Here is a 22,383-nt window from a genome sequence, read left to right as displayed (position 1 = left end):
ATGTCGTGTAGGAACAAATAAAAGATGAAAAGAACCAAAGATTACTTAACTTTTCTAAACTATTGTCAACCAATCAGCTAAGGAATGATCATGACATAATCAGTGGGCAGGGCTTAGCTGCAAAGCTATCTTGGGTTTGCTATACCTATTCTTGTCCTTTCTATCATATCAGCCATGGCTGGGGAAGCTTTCCTTCCCTTCCTGAAGAAGGCCTTGGGATATTGGTCTGGTTGCAAATCCCTTTGCTACTATTAACGGTTGATAATACATTGGATCAGACATGAGACTCCTCCTTACCTCTGAAAGAGGTGCTGTGGAGTCAACACCTATCCATGGAAAAAAAATCCAGTGCACATGCAAAAGAAACAAGCTACTCATCCAAGTCAAACGCCCACAAGGAGAGATGTGGATGCACATCTGCACTGTTCAATGGCCAAAGAAAAAGTGGCTAGGTGAGGGGTATTCTCTGCTTCCCCTTTACCACTTGTTGCACAGTGTAGCAATCATCCTTCTAAGGATAATAAAAAGGTACGAGGAAGCTCGTCTTTTATTTTAAAATGGTTAAAGCTGATACAGAGTAACATTTTGATGATGATAAAACAAATGTGGTAATGAGATGCGGGGATGACTGCACGACCGTTTCACAGACAGTATTGCCTGCCATAAACGGACTTGTGAATGTCCTGGGTACAGAGCATGAGTTAGAGAATGGGAAGACAGGAGGAGATCGGGGAAAGGGCCAGTTCTGAGATGAGGATAGGAAGGACAAGGAACGGGGAAGGGTTATGACTGAAACCATGAGGGCCCACAGGTCGTCTTCTGGCTTGTCACTGGATTCATCTATCACACACTTGTATCACAATCTACAGCTTCTGACACCTGACTCACATGGAAATGTGACCTCAATAAATGGTTAACAATTGCATAGTGATGAAATACTATTCATAGTGTGGATAAAAATTTTTCTTTCCAATAAGTGTAGCTCAACATTTGCTGCTGGAGAATGCACATATATCTTTTAAGTATAAAATGCCAATGTAAATATAAAACTAATTCCCAAGTTTTAAATATAATAAAATCTAGCAGAAAATAGTGAAATAAAATATAATAGCATGATCAATAAAAAGCTTATATATAAATGCATTTAAAAAATCTGGAATCACAAAAATTCTATCAAGGCTTTATGTAAAATACAGGTGGCTTAACATAAAAAAAGGCTTCCAAAAGATTTCTTAATAAAAAATATGCAAATGATATTCAACTACATTGCTTTCAGCCTTTCAAAATATCCTGACAACTAAAGGGTGTACACAATATGCTGTGTATTCATTTAACACTGAATGGTATCTAAAATGAAAAAAAGTAAAGTGTTAAGCTTGATTTGCAGGACCTGCTCAAGTACATATACAGCAAAGTACACTACATTATTAAATCATCATTTACAAAAATGGTTACAATAGAATATAAAGGAAAACTCCATCAGTTGTAACTTCATACATCACTATTTAAGATACTCAGCAACAGCATCTCGGAAACAAACACTGGCTGACGTAATAGTAATACTGTGATTTGTATCTGCAGATTATAATACCTGGGTCATAAACTGGTTAAGGAATGGTGACATAATTGAAACATACACAAGATCTACAAGTCTTCTTTTTTCTAAAACTTCCTGGACAAAGAGAATTCATTAAACACATTAAGAACAAAACTCAGGCAATGAAATGATTGTGATGCAATAAGTCCAACTGGAGGAAAAGTGGTTGGTGCTTCTGAAACTAGTTTGCGATGTCTGACTGGTCGATGTGACAACTTTGCAACTCAGGGTTTCCACTTTTTTTTATATATAGATATATGTATGTTTCAATTTTATCTTTAAAGGGAGCTGTAGGCTGCATAGGGACATGCCAGCTGGTCAAGTCATAAAAGGACACAGCAATATGGGGCAATTCTGTTGTCCAAAGACATTCAGTGGAGTATTAGAGTCAACAGAAAGGAAGTTCCATTCTATTTAACCAGCAAATTTCCTTCAAGCAAAAAAAAAAATTTGTTCATATATAAATTTTGAAAAGTACCTTGGATAAAACACAATATATCAGAAACATCTCAAATAATCCATTTCTGAAGACTTTAGAGAATTTCATTGGCAAATTCCATTTGTGTTGACACTGATAAGCACTGCAAAGTACCCTGGATACTGATTAAGGGTCACTGTGGGACATCACAGTGTCACTTTGGGAGAACTTTAAAACCCTACAAAGTGCACGTTATATGTTGCCTGCAGTCGAAAAGAGGAAGGCGCCAGAGTTGATGGGGGTCTTGGGTGATGCACATACATATAGCATGTCATCAGTATTGAGGTGTGTGCGTGTAAGCGTTGGCTCACTTGCTGAGCGATGGATCTTTGGCAGGGAACGCACAAGTGATTCTATATTGGCTAGGATCTGCAATACCATGAAATTGTATCAAAATCTAGTCAAACTACAATTGTATTTAAACAACTTTTTTCAATATATCTTAAAGTGCAAACTACATAATATTGCAAACAGGTCTTACCTGTGGGAATAATGGTCTATCATCACGATTGTATTTAATACAATCATCTAGGACACGACGAATTGGCTTGGGCATGTCAGACCTTAAGTAAGTCATATCTGGCCTAAGCAACCCTCGACCTACCATAAAGAGTATCTGCAAAAATTCAAATCATAATCAGTAAGAATACCATCGCTGCATGAAATGACTACATTAAAACTTATTCCTTTACTGTTAGAATCTTATTGTAATGAGTTAAGACAACTAATACATTCAAGTGACCAAAAACAAAAGCAAAAATATTCTGTCTTCCTTATCATGATCTAAATTAATTTTCTGTCAAGTTTTCTCTTCACAGGGTTAGACTTTTCACAGATTCTCCATCCTTCTTGTTGGGATGGAGATCAAGAGGTTACTAACTATGATTTGCCTTGCAAGTTTGCAGGGCACATACAGAAAATCCTACAAGTTCTTTACAGCATCCCTTTGGCTCCCAGTTGCCCTTTTCTTCTTATCAATTCCCTTCAGTTTCTTACCACCCAGCTGTCCAACTTTGCTCTTAATTTTACTTCTCATTTAAATCTAAGAACTTCGAATGAGCAGTCTAGAAGAATATAATTAATAAGTCTCTACCACACTGGTCTGTCTGTATCTAAATCCTTTATCCATTTATGGGGGATTCTTTGGTTGCCACCATGGAACTTCAGCGTCATTAGATTTTCCCAATTTTATGCCCTTTATTTCAAGTTATCTTCATTTGTTTTTATCACTTCTCCTATGACTAGTCCTCTAGCTGCTGCCAAAAATTTGCTTGTTATTCCTGTTGGCTCAGCTCAATTTTTTACCGCCGATTCTTCTAATCTGTTCAATGCCATATTCTCCATGGGTCTCCTGTTATTTACAAATTTTATTTTTCTATCCAATATTCCTACTGTTAACAAAGTCAACTGTTGACAACTAAAAATCCAACTTGTGGATAATGATGAAATAGTTATAAGTTAACAAAGACATCTAGTCTGAAGGCCTTTCTAAATATACCAATATTTAATCTTAATAGACAGCTTCTCAAGAAATCCTACATTTTTAAAATGGAAAAATCACCTTTTCTAAGAAAAAACAAATCTGTCTAGGACAATACTATAAACGACAAAGAAAATATAGTCAAATGTATGATTAAGAATAATACAAACCTGGTCCTTATTGTTTATATGTGAATATGGGAGACAGCCAGAAAATAATTCATATAAGACTATCCCAAATGCATATACATCACTCTGGAAGGTATAAGGATTTTCATCTTGCATACGAATAACCTCAGGGGCCATCCAAAGAATAGACCCTGAGGGTTGTTGAATCTGTCTTCCTCCTGGACTTTCTTGGGTCCACCTGCCACCCTGGAAAAATAATACAGAACAATATTGTGATATTCATAAAAGTCTCTTAAGATATATACAAAATTGTTTAGTTGAATAATGTGAAATTTTATGGCTTTCCTTACAAAATGTATGAAGTTCCAAAAATTACTAACAGTACTGTAATAACCTGGAATAAAAACTAATGGGGCTCATTCAGTAACCAATAACCTGAATGATATTTAAAATCATTTGGCTTTTTAATAAAATATAAAGGCATTACTGGTGCTTGTCAGTGTGTCATGAACTTTAAAATAAAACTCTCAAAGAATTTATTATCCCAGTTGTATGGTTGTATCGGAACAAAATTAAGAAACTAATAAGCAGGTTTCAACGTTTCAATAAAATTTTTAAAAATATTATGCCTTTGTCAGCCATGAAATATGTAAGATAGAGCCAAGAAAACCTCTGAAGTGATACAAAAATACCAATTTTTATATCAAAATTGATTATTTTTGTTTACTTAACATTAACATAGCTGTAAGTTTTGAGCTGCAAGCTTGCTCAGCACTTGATACCTTTATTTTTCTAAAAAGCAGAAATAAAGAGAAACTGGATGAGATCCTGAAAAGATGGAAATATAAATGCTCAGATATATGTATGCCTGGCAATAAATGGAAAGACCAAATTACTAAAGGGGAAGTGAAAGAATAATGTGTTGTTTGGAGGCTCAAAAAATAGCGATAATTTACCTTATAAAGGGGATTTACATATGTCCTATACAAGGGAGAACATCCAGTTACAGAACTGGCAGTACTATATCCAGTGGGAAGGTCATAGGCTAAGGCTTAGATGATTATTTGGAACAGAGGAATTTGGGCTAAAAGTACACAAGAAAAATGAGAATGAAGAATACTCATCAGACATGAACCCATCATGAGAAAACCTGGCAATCATTTTGATGATGATGAGTTCCTTTCATTATAACACTGGGTCATTTATGCCAGAGTTGGTTTCAAGGATTATTTTTGAATGAGGGGTGAAAATACAAACCAAGTTGAAAGTTAGACAGTTAGTTTGGGAAGCAACCAATCAGGAAAAACTAAGAATGAAAAAATAAGTACATTAGGCAGCAATAGTTACTATACTATAGTCAGTTCACTTAAGGTAAATTCTTGGGTAAGCCCTGTGCCTACGAGACGTTTGTTTGGCGGCCTCTGATTGGCTGGTACCAGGAGGTAGGAAGCGGACTCAGTGTCTCATATTTTCGTCTGTAGCTTAGCAAACTAGCAATATGTTTATTTTTCTTCATTTATCTCATGTTTTGCACAAGATAGGAGTGTTTTGGTCATACCATGGGATTCAATATTAATTTTTTCCTGAAATCAATGATATAAAGCAAAGGAATTACGAGTGAAAGTGAAGAGTGAAGCATGTAATTGTTATACCTGTTTTTACTTAACATTGAATTCTGTCATTCATACAATCAAGATAAACTAAAACTTCTGCTTTCATACAATAAATTCACCCTCAATACAGGCAATCCCTGGTTTACGACGGGTTCCATTCTTGAGACACGTTGTAAGCTGGAACATCGTCAATAATCATAAAAAAATCCTAAGAAAACCTTACTTTTAATCCTTTAGGTGTATTAAAAACTATGTAAACTGTTTTTTTATTGCATTTTCATAAAAAAAATTCAAATACTGATTATTTTGCCTTTTTGGAGTACCATTTCTTCTGTCAGATCAGCGCTGTAACCCTGGAACGTGTCATAAAACTGGAAATAATTTCTGATGAATATAAGTGAAAAGCATTGTAACCTTGGAACGTCGTAAGCCAAAACCGTTGTAAACCAGGGACTGCCTGTACACCAGTGCTTTCAGATTTTAGATGCGTGTGATATGTGAAGAAAAAATGAAGAACATATCTTATTATGTTGCATCTGTACTTTACTTGAATTTAACAGTAGCGGCTGCCCAGAGACAGTGATCTGCAAGACCTGTTGCGTTGGTCCTCAGCAGCAGCTGACAATAGCCAATTAGCCATATGAGAAGCTTGCAGTTTAGACAATATTTACCGTATTATATAATAAAATTGTCTATAAATAAATGCACAGAATTCCCATTATGACTACTGACTATTTCAAAAAAAAAAAAAAAAAAACCCACTGATGAGGTATCATTAGAGATCTAGGCAGGCAGCGGGAAATTCAATCCAGGGAAGAACAGACTTACACTCTTCAACTCAACCTAGGCTTTAATCAGGTTGGTTAAGCATATTGTTTCTATTGTTCTTATATGAATATATTTTCAAACGAAAGAGATATCTGAGACCTATTTGAGTGATATGAAATAATGATCTCACTGGAGTAATAAACAACAGAGAACTAAGAAATATTGTTTTCCTTTCTGGCTGAGTCAAGTATGGATGCAACATAAGAAGACATACAGGCACCTCTCAAATAATGCGAGGGTTACGTTTATGTTCCTGGAGAACACGCATTATTTAAACATATTTTTCCCATAAGAAATAACAGAAATAAGGGGGGTTACGTTCCTGAACTCGGGGAACTCTGTACTTTTTTGATGTACAACTGAACTGGATAACAGCAACAACCTGTTGGCTTGTATTTCAATCACCATACAATAGTAAACAATTGCCGTAGTTATACTATAAACGACGGTATGTAGAATAGGACGGATATACTTTTATGTAATAACTTTATTTGCTAAGATCAAAGATCAGCAAGGAAATACGTATGCTGTTAAATTTAAACCAATTTGTAGCTGAAGCTGTTCAAGCTGCTAGTGACAATTATCGTGCATCTGCAACAAAGATAAAACTCCCGTAAAGTTATGCCATCAAACACAACCATAGATAAAATCAAGAAAAATCTTTTTAATCAAAACTGATGGGCTTGAAACAACAAATTTTACTGTTGTTTTTATGCCAACTGTTATTTTCATGCCAATAAAAGATAAATGACACAAAGCTTGTATTGATAATCAAGTGAAAACAGCAAACAGAATCGTGTTTTTTTTTTACGCAATAAACATGGTCCCAACGCAATCTGTTAACGAACAAATAATTTAGGTCACAACGAGACTTATTCAAGTCATATTTTGACTTAAAAATTTGTCATATAACAAAAAATGAACTTGTCCCACATGAGCAAAGTACCTTCAATGGGCAGACTTCATATAAGGATCCTTCAGTTTTACCTTCAGTCCCAGTGAAATAGAAAAAAAGTTCTCACAACTTCATGTTCCCAATTTTGTAAGAAGTCAAACAGCATCTGCTTTGGTGGGGATCAAGAGAGAAGATTTCCAGAAGGAAAGTTGCTTTCCCCTCTAAACCCAGAACTCTTACTTGTTTACAGACGCATCCAACATAAGAACTTTTGTAACACCTCCCTGATCATTTCTAAGGGTGGAAAGGCATTAGGGTCCCTCCTTGCTTGGAAATGTATGAGAGGGCTGTTGTATTGTCCAAGTTTACTGCCACTACCTGACCTCAGACTTCTGGAGCATATGCTTGTAAGCCCAGACAGATTGCAGTCAGCTCTTTCAGGTTACTGTGCCAAGTCTTTTGAGCCGAGTTCCACATCCCTGAGACTTCCCTGTTGCCCAGCAGCGCTCCCCAACCTATGTCGGATGCATCTGCAAACAAGTTGAGCTCTGAGTTCAGAGGGGAAAGCGACTTTCCTTCCGGTAGTCTTCTCTCTGATCTCCACCAAAGCAGATACTGTTTGACTTCTAGTGAAATTGGGAACACGAAGTCGTCAAGAGAACTTTTTTCTGTTCCACTGGGACCGAAGGTAAAACTGAAGGACCCTTATATGAAGTCTGCCAAGCGAAATGAACTGTTCGATGGAGGATAAAGTTCCCAGCAGGCTCATCCAGCTTCTGGCAGAGCACTTTGGGAGATAGGAACTTGTTTACTATTGTGTGAAGACAGGACTCTTACTCTCTTCAGGGAGGAAAAAGCCAGAAAAAGATGAGAATCCAGAGTCATTCCCAAATACAATATCCGTTGAGTCGGGACTAGTTGGGATCTTTGCAGGTTGATTAGAAGACTGAAGACCTGAGCTAACTTAAAGGTCTTTTGTAGATTTCCCATGTAGCTTAGTTCCATCGAAGAGCAAAGAAACCAATTGTCCAGATAAAGGGTGATGTTGACCCCCATCAGATGTAGCCAACCTGCTAGAGGAGCCAGAACGCGAGTGAACACTTGGGGAGCCGTAGTCAGACTGAAGCATAGGGCCCGAAACTGAAAGACTTGATCTTTGAAAACAAATCTCAGGTACTTCCTCAAGTCTAAATGAATGGGGAAATGGAAGTATGCATCTTGTATGTCTATGGAGACCATCCAGTCCCCTCTGTGGATGGAAGCAAGAACAGAGTGATTTGTCTCCATTTTGAACTTTGTCTTCAAGACAAAGACATTCAGAGCACTCACGTCTTGGACTGGCCTCCAGCCGCCTGAAGAATTTGGGACCACAAAAAGTCGATTGTAAAAGCCCTCGGTCTGTAGGTCCTCTACTCCCTCGATCACTTCTTTTAGAAGAAGAGTAGACACCTCGTCGGCCAGAGCGGAATACTTGTCTGAGCCGAGAGAGTACGCTGTCAACGCAACGGGTTGCTTGACTAAGGGTGGATAGTTGATGAACGGAATACAGTATCCCACTCTTAGGACCTTTACCACCCATTTTTCTTCTCCTCATGCCAGAAACAATGGAATCTGGCACCTACTGTTGCATCGGAACGACTGTTCTCATTGCTTAGGGGTGGGCTTGGAGGAAGACTTCTTAACAGTTTTGATTGGATAGCAGACATTTCCTCTTCACTTGGAATGTTGTCTCTGTTTGCCACAGCGAAAGGGCAACTGTTGCAAGGGAGAAGTAGACTTAGGAAGAAAAGAGGGAGTCTCCCTGGAGCACTTGGATGATTGGGAGAGCAAATCCTGGGTTGACTTCTGCAAGTCAGAAGCGATCACACTAATAACATCCTGTGGAAAAGGGAATTCGCAAACCAGGCAGTGAGAACAGAAGAGCCGATTTCTGGACTGAAGTTACTCCTTTAGCCCTGAAGGAGCACCACAACTCAGGCTTTTTAAGGATGCACATTGCAAAGGTAGAAGCAATTGGGTGGGAACCATCACTAATGCCTCTATCTAAGTACAAGAGAACTCCTAAGAGGTCGGAAAAGACAGATGGAGAAATTGCCGAAGAAGCGTCCTGAATTTTCTTGCCAAGTCCAGTCCATAAAACTAAAAACTTCTAAAATCTTAAAATAGATTTGAGAGGTGGTCAATCTCAGCTGAGGAAAAACTGATTTTGGCCCCCTTGAAAGCCGACCTACAAGAAGACTCGATCAGTCCTGAGAAGTCCCGTTGGGCGGAGGCAGAAACACCCAAAGAGGGAACTTCCCAGTGATATAATATAAATGTTTTCTATTATTTAAGCAAGCCAACTTTCGACCTCACCCATAGCTTTCTTGGTTGAAATAGAAAGCAATAACTGAGGGAGATCATGAGACTGAAGAAACCTGACTCATCTGAAGAGTTGTAGCAAGAGGGGCAGAAGTAACTGGTTTGAAAAAGTTGGGATAACTTTTCAAGAAAAATTGCAAGAGAGCACGCTCTTCCTCTTCTGCAGAAGATACAGGAGACAAAAGAGGGTTGGCCGCACCGACTGAAGGAGAAGACAAAATACAAGGAGCTGTGGGCAGAATTGGCACCGCGAGTGAATCAGGTTCAGGTGGAAAAGGGAGCTCTTGCGCTAATAGGCGCTCCTGTGCCGCTGGATGTCCATACGTCGAGGTCTCAGGCATAGAGGGTGCTCATGCGTCAACAAGGGATCCGGAGACAATATACTCTCGGAAACAAACACATGGCTAATATAAACAGCACATAAAGGAGCCACAGGAGATGAATCGCGCCCTGATGTCCTAAGCCTCTCGTGAACTGTAACTGGTACAGCTTGAAAGGCCAAAGGCGACGTGGGAGCCGAAATGCGCACTGAACTCGTACGCTTACGTCTCATTCAGGTCGGGATAAGTCTCCTTCCAGAAGTTTTCCAGAATTATCTGAAGAAAAGGTCTCTGGGCTATCCCAGAAACTACAAGAAGGTTTAACCTCCTTTACCTTCTTAAGCAGTACCTGATGGGTACAAGAAAAGTCCACTTCAGACCTTTTCAGTGGTCTGGATTTGTCCCTATCATGCCCTTGGTGCCGTTTCTCTGGACTCAATAAATCCAAGCTTGAAGAAAGACTATGACTACAGTCCAAGATGCCTTTCACTACCAGGGAAACACCTACTGGTGCAACTGAGGGGCTGACTGCCTGCGGGCAGACCCCACCAACCTCCCTTGGGCCTCCAGTATGACTTCTCCCAGGTGCTGGGGAGTATGTCAAGTACCTTTGCCAGGGAGAATCAGCGGAGCAGACAGCCAGCGCTTCCACTAACACTACTTTTTTTCTTTATCAAGAAGCATACACACTGACTCACCTAGTTGAGCCATCGAGTTAGCTAACAGCTCAAACTTACATTCAAACTTTGGCACTGGGATTAGGTGGAAAAGAGGAAAGACTGGATTTGGTGACAAAACAGAAATCACAGGCACTTCAGAGGAAGATTCCTGGCAAGCTAATGACCTTTCTTACTTAGCGGTAGCCTTATGCTTCCTTTCTTTTTCTAACTTTAAATGGTAAGAAGACAGCACCCTCCATTGTTTTTCATCCCAGCCTATACACTCCTTATAAGTTATATCAATAGTGCAAACTTGACCCCTACATCTAACACAAACAGAATGGGAATCATACTTTGCTGAAGTTAACCATGTATTGCAGCCTTTGCTGCATAAACGGACACTCGACTTACTAGAGTCGGACATCACTAAAGAAAATCTCAAACTAACAGGCTAAAAACCCTAACTGGTCAAGTACTGTTAATTACACCTGACTATACTCTGCTTTTTTCCATCTGTCCATCCGCCTGTGGTGTTTTTGTATGGTAACACTGCGTCCCGGGCTTTCGATAGTTACATTCAGCTTACATTTAACAAACGGTGTAATTCGGATACAGTAAATTATTAAAACACTTTTCAGTTGCAAATGTACACCCAGATATCCTGTTATTTACCTAAAACTTACACATAACGTAACTATCTAAAGCCCGGGACGCAGTGATACCATACAAAAACACCACAGGCGGATGGACAGATGGAAAAAACAGAGTATAGTTAATAAATGTTGAATGGGTATGACAAAGGAATCAGAGTACTTCACCGAAGGTACTGGAAACTCTCCGCGAACGACGAAATCCAAATTCAATAAGAAAACTACAGCCTGTGATCTTCGTCAGAAGCCGGTAGAAATAAGATTGAGCTTCTTTGCCCAGTTGTTTACCTATTCCCTGGTAGTGGGCAGGGTTGACCTACACTGAAACTAAAGATTCGCTACCGCGATTTTCAAATTTTAGCTACCGCTTAGAAATTTTTAGCCATGTAAACAATCGGCTAGTAGGCACAGGGCTCACCCAAGAATCTACCGTAAGTGAACCGACTATAGTATCTCCCACAACACATGATGCATACTGCAGATGTCATGGCGCAACAGCATGGAATTTTCTTCATTAAAACTGGAATAAGTACAATATAAAAAAGAAACTTAACAACTTTAGCATGAGTGACATACCTTGACTGTCGCTAAACCGAAGTCACCAATTTTAACAGTATAATCATCATGAAGGAAGATATTATTACTTTTTAAGTCCCTATGAATAATATTCTTTGCATGGAGGTAACTGAAAAGAAGAAAGATCATTATTAATCTTCAGCACATATAAAAATATATTACACACAACATTATTACACAAACAACTTACATCTTGTACAATCAAATAGCTTACTTGACTAATTCATGAGTCTTAAAATCTTCTACAACATACAAGTAGCAATGTTTGCCAATAACACCTAACCCTTTCTGTCAAACCAGGGATTCCCAGTACTGGATATCTCTCACTTTAAGCTAGGTCTCAAAGATGGCAACAGTATCGCTCATTCTGTGTAGTCGCACGTTGACTGATCCATTCTTTCATAGAGTAAATTTCAATCTTGTGTTCTTTATGAAATAAGCGTTTTTATCAATTACATCTTTACTCCTTTGCAAACAGCATAACACAAACTTGTAACCAAGTGACAATCATTTACTGAATATTTTCACATTTTTTTTTTTTAACCGAGTTGACTAGGAGAGGGTTTTGTGTATTTAGAGGATAGATCCATATATGCTATTAGTTCTCACCTATTATACTACATGCTCTTGAAAATCATTAGTTTTTATGGGAAATATGCAAAAAAGTAAGTGATCCAGTCAAGTAGACAAAAAGTACAGTTTAGTTTAAGCTAGAAAATTCTCTGGAATCACTGTTATCAACGGGATATCCTAAATACATTCAAATGTAGGTTATAACATAAAGTCTTTGTTACTATCTAGGCCAGGCGGCCCAAACACTGAAAATTAGGCCAAGGCCTCAAAATTATTATTATAATAAAAGATTAGTCTATCCAGACCTCTAAGCCTAATAAAGGCTCTCTCTTATTTGATTGACAAGGTTTTGACATTTAAATAAAATGTATGAGACATTAGTCTACAAAGTAGTAAAAAAGGAAAGGGTAAAATTAAGACCTGTCAGAAGTATCAGGATCATCATTGTAAGGGGATAAAGTCCTAGACCATGGGAATCCAGACAGAAAGTTTACTGCATAGGGTAGAAGGCTAAAAATTTGTTTCACATCTAAAATCATAAAAAGTTTTACAAGCTGATTTAACTTAAATGATGATAAGAAAAGAAAATAAGCTATACTTACTCCATGCCTTGAGATGTTTGCCTTGCTATATCAATTATTCTCATTAACTCAAACTTTGTTTCTTGTACGTGCAGGTGTTTATAAAGGCTAGATCCTTCGCACCACTGGGTGACAATTGCTAATTGTTGATATTTAACGCAGCCCATAAATAACAAAATATTAACATGTCTGAAAAGAACAATTTTTCATTATCAATAAATTTAAAAAAATTGTAATGTAGTAGATATATTAAGAATAACAAATAACAATGTACTTTAAATTAACAGCTAATGAAAAAGAATATCACATACTTCCAGATATAGTTTAAAACTACTAGAAATACACACATATTGAGGCTGAACCGAGTTGATAAATTATTACAAAATATTCTTAAAAGCAATTGATGATAAATAATTAGTTACTATTATTTCTAAGTTCAATAAAATGACTTATAAGACAAAACTTGCTGAAACAGGTAGATTAAAATGGGCAATAACCATTCTATCTCCAGACAGTGAAAATAAACATTAGTTGGTGTATTAGCAATGGAATTTCAATCCTTACCTAGTCTTCTTTAGGACTGAAACTTCATTTTTAAAGGCAGAGTACTGTGCAGGTGTGGGATCACGAACTTTCAGTGTTTTTACCGCTACAGGCCCATGCCAGTGACCACGATACACTGTTCCAAAGGACCCAGAACCTATTCGATTGCCAATCAATATTTCGTCGACTGGAATTTCCCACTCTTCTACGGTATCTTTGGATGATTGTCTGACCTGTAACATGAAGTCCTCATTCAGTAATATGACATTATACAAGAAAATTGTAACCACCAATATCAATTAATAAAATCAGATAAGCATCAGATTTTGTTAGTGAAGAAATAAAAACTGAAAATTTTAATATATTTACTGAACTACATCCTAAGGCTTCTTCAGTTACTGTAATTACCCATTCTCAAAATATAAGCATGTAATGAAGGAAAGGTAGTGCTGTATAAGAAACATACTGAACTACATCTGCTTTTCACTATAATTTGTGATAGTTTTTAAGCCAGTCAATTTTAATTTCAACTCAGTTCTCACATATTTTCTTTCACCCTACCAAACCATACAACCCTTTCCTTCTCATGTCATCACTTCACGTAAGAGTTCATATGGAATCCTTGAGTACTGTCATGAATTAACTTTGGTCAGCTTTACATATACAGGCAGCTGCCAGTTACCGCTACTATAGGTTACCGGCATTTTGGTTTTACAGTGCTTGCTCAATATATTCATAATCAGGTTTTACCCTTTGTAGTGTTTATAACACCATTGTCTGGTTATCAGTGCCAAGACCGCCACATAAAATACATACATAACGAATATGCATCTTTTTCTTGGCTCTTGTAAAGTTATCCTTTACTTCACTTTATCTAATAATACTGTATGTAATCTTATATTACTATTATATTATAAAATACAAACAAACTGATTATGTTTTGGTTTGGAAAAATCAGATGAGAGAGGTAAGTTGATTTTGCCATATTAACTCAATTCACAATTATTTTCTCACTTTTATTTAGCATAAATTAATCTCTAGAACTCTATTTATATGGGAAAAGGTTATATTTCATTGTATGAAGTGTTTTAAAGTTGAAATAAATTTAGTTTTTATTCTGTTAATAGATGACACTGTTGGAATCTTGTTTTGGTTTGAAAAAATCGGCGGATGGAGGTAAGTTTTATTTGCGGCATTTAACTCGATTCAGAGCAATTTTCTTGCTTGTATTTTCGTAATTAATCTCTAGAAACACTATTTATAAGGCATAAGGTTATGTTTTCTAATATGAAGTATTTTCAAGTCAAAATATGACAGAATAAGTCTTCTTGTGAACAAGATTGTTATTTTTTTCATTAATAAACGGCGTAGGGAGCATGGTTTTTTTTTGTGTAAAATAATTAGCGGATTCATGTTGCTGTTTACCTTATTTCATCATAATATGCGAGCTTTGCGTATTGTCTTTTAACAGCATGAAGCCAACAGCAAAATATGACAAATTTTTAATCAGTCCTATTCTACTAAATTAATGTCATTTGTAACAAAACTACTGTAATTATTTACTATTGTACGATGGCTGAAATCCTAGTGTGACGTTATTAGATTTGGTTCGGTTATCGTAGCAAGACAACTGTTTTCATTCAGTTGTTTATGGCTGTAGCCTTTAAGCAACAATTATAATGTTATTAATGAATTTTATCATTCTCTTTTGCTTTTTTAACTTATTTAACTAGAAGATATGATAAATAATGAGATGGAGGAAATGTCAGTATTCTAAAAAAAGGTGACTTTTCTCTTTCTCTCTCTCTCTCTCATTCTTGGCCAAGATTTACCTGTAAGTTCATTGAATTTGACATTAAAAACTTGCAGAACTATCATGCAGACCATAGCAAATGATTTGGCAAATGAAATTCCACATTTTTGTTAGAGTTATTACACATTAGGGCAAAATATCTGGCCGTGACAGTCTAAAGCATCATTAACCAGTCTAGGGCACTGTAATATGGATTGTGGCCCCCGTACACTTTTGAATTTCGGTTAGTGACGTATTTTGGTTACTGTCAAGCCCGCAGGAATGGAACCCGTCGGTAACCGGGGGCTGCTTGTACTATAGCAGATTATTTTTTTATCAAAAGCAATCTTTTAAAACTGAAGTTCAGTTACCATAAGAAAATATGGAATTCTTGTATTTGTACATGATCATACATAAACCAACAAATCCCAGTATTTTAAAAGGCAAAACTTCTAAATGAAACACTTCATGTCTACTACTCGTCATTCTACGGAGATTTGATGGTCTAGCTAGAATACATAGAAATTAACCCTTAAACGCCTATTGGACGTATTAAACGTCGACGAAAATTGTCTGTAGGGTGCTTAATTGATATATGAAATGTCGACGGAAAAAAGTTTTTTTTTTAATTTGTGGAAAAATAGTTATAGGCCTCCTTGGCGAAAACTTTTGAATCACGCACCTTGAGGGATGCTGGGAGTTCACGGATCAAGCTGTTGTTTTGTTTACGAGCGTTACTCAGACGCGCAAGCGCAAATTTCTTTCTTCTCGCACTAAAAAGCATCAGCGACACATCTCAGAAATTATTTAGTCACTTTGACATAATTTTTCCACCATTTTAAATTAGCTGTTACATAGAATTTTACATATGAAAATGTGCACAATTTCATGTAGAATAAAAAAAAAAAAATCATGGTTGTAGCTTTTATCAGTTTTGAAATATTTTCATATAAATAACGATAAGTGCCAAAATTTCAACCTTCAGTCAACTTTGACTCTACCGAAATGGTTGAAAAATACAATTGTAAGCTAAAACACTTATAATATAGTAATATTCAATCATTTATTATCATTTTACAATAAATTGGAAGGCTCTAGCACAATATTTCGATTTATGGTGAATTTATGAAAAAAAACTTTTTCGTTACGTTCACGCTGTAGCTCTTCCGAAAAAATCAGAAATTTTTTTGTCCGATTGTCATAATGTTTGCACCGTTTTATATTAGCCATTACATAAAGTTTTATATATGGAAATGTGTGCAATTTCATGAAGAATACAACAAAAAAACAACCCATGGTTGTAGCTTTTATCAGTTTTGAAATATTTTCATATAAATCACGATAAGTGCCAAAATAACCACCTCCGGTCAAATTTGACTCGACCGAAATGGTTGAAAACCGCAATAGTAAGCTAAAACTCTTACATCCTAGTAATATTCAACCATTTACCTTTATTTTGCAACAGATTGTTAGTCTCTAGCACAATATTTTGATTCATGGTGAATTTTTGAAAAAAACCTTTTTCCTACATCTACGCAGTAACTGCCGAAAAAATCAGTAATTTTTTCGTCCGATTGTCATAATGTTTGCACCGTTTTATATTAGCCGTTACATAAAGTTTTATATATGAAAATGTGCGCAAATTTCATTGTAAATACAACAAACCAATGATTGGTTTTAGCTTTTAATCAGTTTTTGAAATATTTTCATCTTAAACTCAATTCCTGATGCTGCCAAAATCAAGCCTTACGGTCAACTTTGACTCGACCGAAATGGTCGAAAAATGCAATTGCAAGCTAAAACTCTTACATTATAGTAATATTCAATCAATTACCTTCATTTTGCAACAAATTGGAAGTCTCTAGCACAATATTTTGATTTATGGTGAAATTTTGAAAAAACTTTTTCCTTACGTCCTCATGGTAACTTACGAAAAAAATTAGATATTTTTTCGTCCAATTTTCGTAATGTTTGTACCGTTTTATATTAGCCCTTACATAAAGTTTTATATATGAAAATGTGCGCAATTTCATGTAGAATACAACTAAAAACAACCCATGGTTGTAGCTTTTATTAGTTTTGAAATATTTTCATATAAATAATAAGTGCCATAATTTCAACCTTTGGTCAAATTTGACTCGACCGAAATGATAAAAAATTGCAATTGTAAGCTAAATCTATTGCATTCTAATAATATTCAATCATTTACCTTTATTTTGCAACAAATTGGAAGTCTCTAGCACAATATTTCAATTTATGGTGAATTTATGAAAAAAAAAACGTTTTCCTTACTTCCGCGCGGTAACTCTTCCGAAAAAAATCATAAATTGTTTTTCGTTTGATTGCAGTAATGTTTGCACTGTTTTATATTAGCCGTTACATAAAGTTTTATATATGAAAATATGTGCAATTTCATGTAGAATACAACAAAAAATAACTCATGGTTGTAGATTTTATCAGTTTTGAAATATTTTCATATAAATAATGATAAATAGAATAAATTCGACCTTCGGTCAACTTTAACTCGACCGAAATGGTAGAAAACTGCAATTGTAAGCTACAACACTTGCAGTCTAGTAATATTCAATCAATTACCTTCATTCTGCAACAAACGGGAAGTCTCTAGCACAATATTCTGATTTATGGTGAATTTAAAAAAAAAAAATTTACGTCTGTGCGTTATGAATTCATGTATCATATTGTGATAATATTTTCTCTGTGTTGCTTTGATTGTTTTACAATTTGTTATATACCAAAATCACCGCAATTTAGTGTACAATACAACGAAAAAAATAATCAACTCATTAGCTTTAACTGTTTTGCTCACAGCACGATTTGTATACAATTTATATGACTTTTTTCGCGCTGTCATATATTTCAATATTTATATATGATAATGATATTTTTTTTTTCATTTCTGATGGTTGCATACTAAACTTCAGGCAATGACAAAAAAAGGAGCCAAAAATGAACCCTTAATCTTAAAAATTAAGCGTGCTGTGATTTTTTTGGGGAAAAAAAAAAAAAAAAAAAATCCGTTTCGGCGCTCACTCGCGAACACCACCGGCATACGGGAGACACTTTCGGAAATACCAGCTTGGCGTTTAAGGGTTAATGCCTACCACATGGCAACAGGTACATTTTTCTTTAGATCTCCAAAAGACAAATATAAAAAAGTAACTTCAGTTATGATTCAAATCTAAGTATTGCTAGATGTTCTACATGGCTAGGTAATGAAAACAAAATGTTCATACAAGAAAGTAGTACTCAGATCTCCTTACATTTTCCTGGCTCAGATAATACCATCACAATAACAACACAGCTGCATTCACTAACTGACATACAGTAGCTGCCCACAATAACAGAGACCCACAAAGATAGAATTGAGTTTTATTATTATTGGGACCAAATAGGGGCTATTAGTAGAAAAATACTCTATCAAGGCCACAACACCTTGTATCATAATTTTTTACATCATGAAATCAAAGCAGACATGTTGAAATTTTCTTCAAAAGATATGATGACTTATGATATATAAAAAAATTCCTGCTAGAAAGACTATTATTCAGCATATATTTTGGCATTTTTCTTATCGCTTATATGCACTGCTAACCTAGCTTCCCATCAGCATCAAACTAGGGTTGTTTACTTATGTTAGTAGTTGGTGGTTTTTGCACTTTGTATCTTTATGTGAATATTACTATGAGACAGTTTGTAATGATTTATACAGCTTTTCAACTATTTTGAGAAGCACTTACAGTGTAAAGTGAGCAAACTGTACTGTGTTAAGGTACTATTGATGAGTACATAAAAAATCCTGATCCTAGTAACTTTATTAGCTTTGATTTCAGTACTCCATACACAACTTTACTATATGAAGACTATCAAATGTACTGTCCTCTTATATAATACTATATTATAATAAATAATGTGTATCACATTTGGAAATACAGTATACAGCACTATATCTACAAAAAGATTATTTTTTACTAAAGCCTAACTTGTTAGTGTTAAAATTCTGTAATGGTAATTAGTTAAATTAAGATGTCATTAAATAATAAGTACCCTATAGGTGCTGATTAAATAGTGACACCTCAATTTAATGAGTTTTGTTACTTATTGGATATGTCAAGAGTCCATATATGAAAAAAAAATAATTTGTAAATAATAAAACAGGTACAATATAACTCACCTTCTTGCCAGATACGGACTCATCGGCTGACCGCGCTCTGGGCCGCACAGTCCTGAGAGTATTAGTAGGGGATGCCTGCGCCGAGTGTGAACCCTGAACTGGCCTGGTGGGACTGCTCGTGGGACTCGTTGGTGGAGGCGGGGCTAATACACCTCCTGCTGCATACCCTGGGGAGGGGGCCATAATTTGGTTGCTGTTAGGTATAGTGGGGCTTGATGTACCCCCTCCCCTATCATGCAGGTAGAATGTAGATGAACCAAAGAAGTGGATGTCTGCTGAGCGACACAAGAGCGTGTGGACGTGCAGCAGCGCAAGACATCAGCGCAACAGAGGCAGCACAGGAACCATGTGATAAAGGAGACATGCACATGCACATTAGCACAAACATTAAAGCATATTTATTAAAAAAGATTTTGAGTCCAGGCACTGAGACTAGGTCATAAAGGAAGGAGAGAGAGAGAGAGAGAGAGAGAGAGAGAGAGAGAGAGAGAGAGAGAGAGAGAGAGAGAGAGAGAGAGAGAGAGAGAGAGAGAGAGAGAGGGCGCTCGTCATGGTCATACAGCAAAAAAGAGTAAGAAGCTATATACATATGTAATGTATACATACAATTTAAAAGAAGTACATTAAATACACGTAGGGCTCAGATATAACCACTTAATAATCAATTACCGTGAAAGTGACTCTTCTGATAAAAGCATTTGGTACAATAAAATATTCAGTGTTCCAAATACAAGAATTTATATACATAATTACTTATGAGAACTACTGTAATGTTCAACAATGTTCTTAACTAATACAAAGCTCATGCTGAAATTTACTAATAATAAGTCAGGGTATTGCTTCTCTTCAAGTACTCATATTTCTCATACGAACATGACTAGAGTGAATTAACCAATATTAATTTCTGAGCCCCACAATCTTTACACAATCATCATACAAATGGAATATGAAAATACTGTGTAACATTTAATAAGCTTACATTTAAACAGCCACATTATGACTAAACACAAAATAATAACAAATCAGTCCTGTAACACTGTACCCCAATATATGAAGTAACATGAATTTACATGTAAAATCTAAACTTCCAAATAGCCATCCTGTAATGGCTGTCAATATCAAATACTGAAACCGAAAAAAAAGTAGGGAACATTGACATACAACACTAAGGCAGTTATAACAGCATTTGATTTTATTCTACACCAAGCAGTTACATCAAAAAGAGAGAAAAAAATTATAACTTCTTGATGTTACCAACTGTAGGCATTAATCTGACCATATACAAAATGAGAAGTTATTAAGTAAGCATAAGCAACTTAAATGTAACATATAAACAAAACCTGAAGCAAAAAGCCAGATAACATCTAACTAGAGAATAGTTCTAACCAACCTGCCATTTGCTAATTAACTAACATTTCTGCAATGTCTGAAACTTGTAAAATTGTACACAGAGTACAAAAAATGCCAACTAACAACATTATAATAGAAGATAAACAACACCAATGCTGCTCTTCAAACATATAAAACCAGTGCTTACACAATTATATTAGCAAACAACTGTCTATAACAAATGCAAAACCATCCACCCAGTTGTATTACTCAAGTCTTCAAAAATTGATGTAAAGTCCTAATCACCATATCACATAAGAGCTAAATACAGTTCTATTTATAAATTATAAAGGAAATGACTGAAAGGAAAAAAAAACTGAATGAAGGTATCATCTACACTTCCTCTCTTATACACTTTTTCCATAGAGAGCTTGGCATTTCATCAAACTTAGTTAATCTACGCCATCCTTGCTAGGCACCAGCATGTTGAAGTAATGTCTAGGAATAAACTGACTCAAAACTATGAGGAAAATGGGGATTGCCTAGTATAGTTCAATCATAGAAAATAGTCAACAGCAAACTGCAAGATGCATGTTGAAAGGGTGGGCTACTCTAAACAGCTTGATCTCAAATCAGGCAGCAAACCTGAACTATACCTTCATGAATATTAGCGCTAGAGAGATTTTTACCAAATTAATTCATGAAATCAGTTAACACAAACAATGAAACCATCACCGAAATTTGCATTTAATACATGGTAAAACTAGTAAAAGTGTGTTCTAGTTTATTATTCATATTCTGCTCTGGAAACTAGCCCGTTTATAATAACAAGACAGATAACAAGAGAGATGGCTTATTGTTTTTTTTCAAGATAATATTACTCAAGTGCAATAAATAACTGATACTAGATTACTTAAGTGATATGTTTTATAGAAATATTAAAAAAAAAACGAGTTGTGAAAATAATGTCTAATTTATTAATCATTAGCAAACCCTTCCCATTCACTAATCGTTTACTTTGCAGTTAAGAGTTTATATTAACTAATTCCAAAGAATAAATACCAATAAATATCAATACAGCACTCACTCATGAAAAATTTGTCCCAATGTGCTATGTCCCCCTTGAAATTTTCTGAGAAATAGTCGAGTAGTCTAACTTACTCTACCCCCAGACAGCCAACAATCTGAGGTACGTATATGCAATGTACTGAATTATTTTTATTTATGTGTACTGCTTCACACAATGACAGCTTATTATAGCACTGTAGTTCCTTATTCAAATACTACACCTCTGCAATTTACATGACACGACTTGTCATCAGCCGTTCATCAAGGCATGTGCACATCATGGCCATTTGGTATCATAAAACTATTTTGCAGACCTTCCTGTACCATATATTCAGAAGGGTGAACATATGTAACACTCGATCTTGCCACAATACAATAGCCTAGGCTATGAAACTACTTCTTGATGCTTACAATATAATTTTTTTCACACAATTCCATAATTGAAGAAATTGGAATACAGCAAATATTTATTTGCTACTTTTATACTTTAAATCTGTGTATGCACAGGGTAAGCCATACAAATTACAATGTTAGCCTAAGATTTGGGTGACATGGCAACTTCCAAGCATAGGACTTCTCTTAATGGTATTGTAGTTTTCAGCACCCCCTATGGATCTACTACTACAGTTATAAGGAAGATTGATATACTAAGATCCCGGCAGCAAATATATGAGGACATCACAATACAGTAATATGCACAACTTTTGAATCTTGTAGCTG

The 22,383-nt window shown here is 35.8% G+C and overlaps 2 protein-coding genes across 2 annotated transcripts in view; both read right to left on the bottom strand.

The window, feature by feature from the left end:
• Positions 1–22,383, bottom strand: part of LOC135210138 (dynein intermediate chain 3, ciliary-like) — a 131,695-nt gene that overhangs the window by 54,305 nt on the left and 55,007 nt on the right. The window lies entirely within an intron of this gene.
• The window catches only part of LOC135209911 (raf homolog serine/threonine-protein kinase Raf-like), a 54,388-nt gene continuing 32,538 nt past the window's right edge, over positions 534–22,383 (bottom strand). Inside the window, exons 8-14 of the mRNA XM_064242651.1 lie at positions 19,267–19,538; positions 13,304–13,515; positions 12,761–12,928; positions 11,586–11,694; positions 3,726–3,929; positions 2,557–2,691; positions 534–2,444 (exon numbers count right to left, since the gene is read on the bottom strand). Coding sequence (XP_064098721.1) covers positions 2,268–2,444; positions 2,557–2,691; positions 3,726–3,929; positions 11,586–11,694; positions 12,761–12,928; positions 13,304–13,515; positions 19,267–19,538 — 1,277 coding nt within the window. The 3' untranslated portion in view covers positions 534–2,267. The remainder of the gene's footprint in view (positions 2,445–2,556; positions 2,692–3,725; positions 3,930–11,585; positions 11,695–12,760; positions 12,929–13,303; positions 13,516–19,266; positions 19,539–22,383) is intronic.

Source organism: Macrobrachium nipponense, chromosome 39 (assembly GCF_015104395.2).
Source record: "Macrobrachium nipponense isolate FS-2020 chromosome 39, ASM1510439v2, whole genome shotgun sequence".
NCBI classification, from domain to species: Eukaryota; Metazoa; Arthropoda; class Malacostraca; order Decapoda; family Palaemonidae; genus Macrobrachium; species Macrobrachium nipponense.
This window is presented reverse-complemented; position numbering and strand designations above follow the sequence as displayed.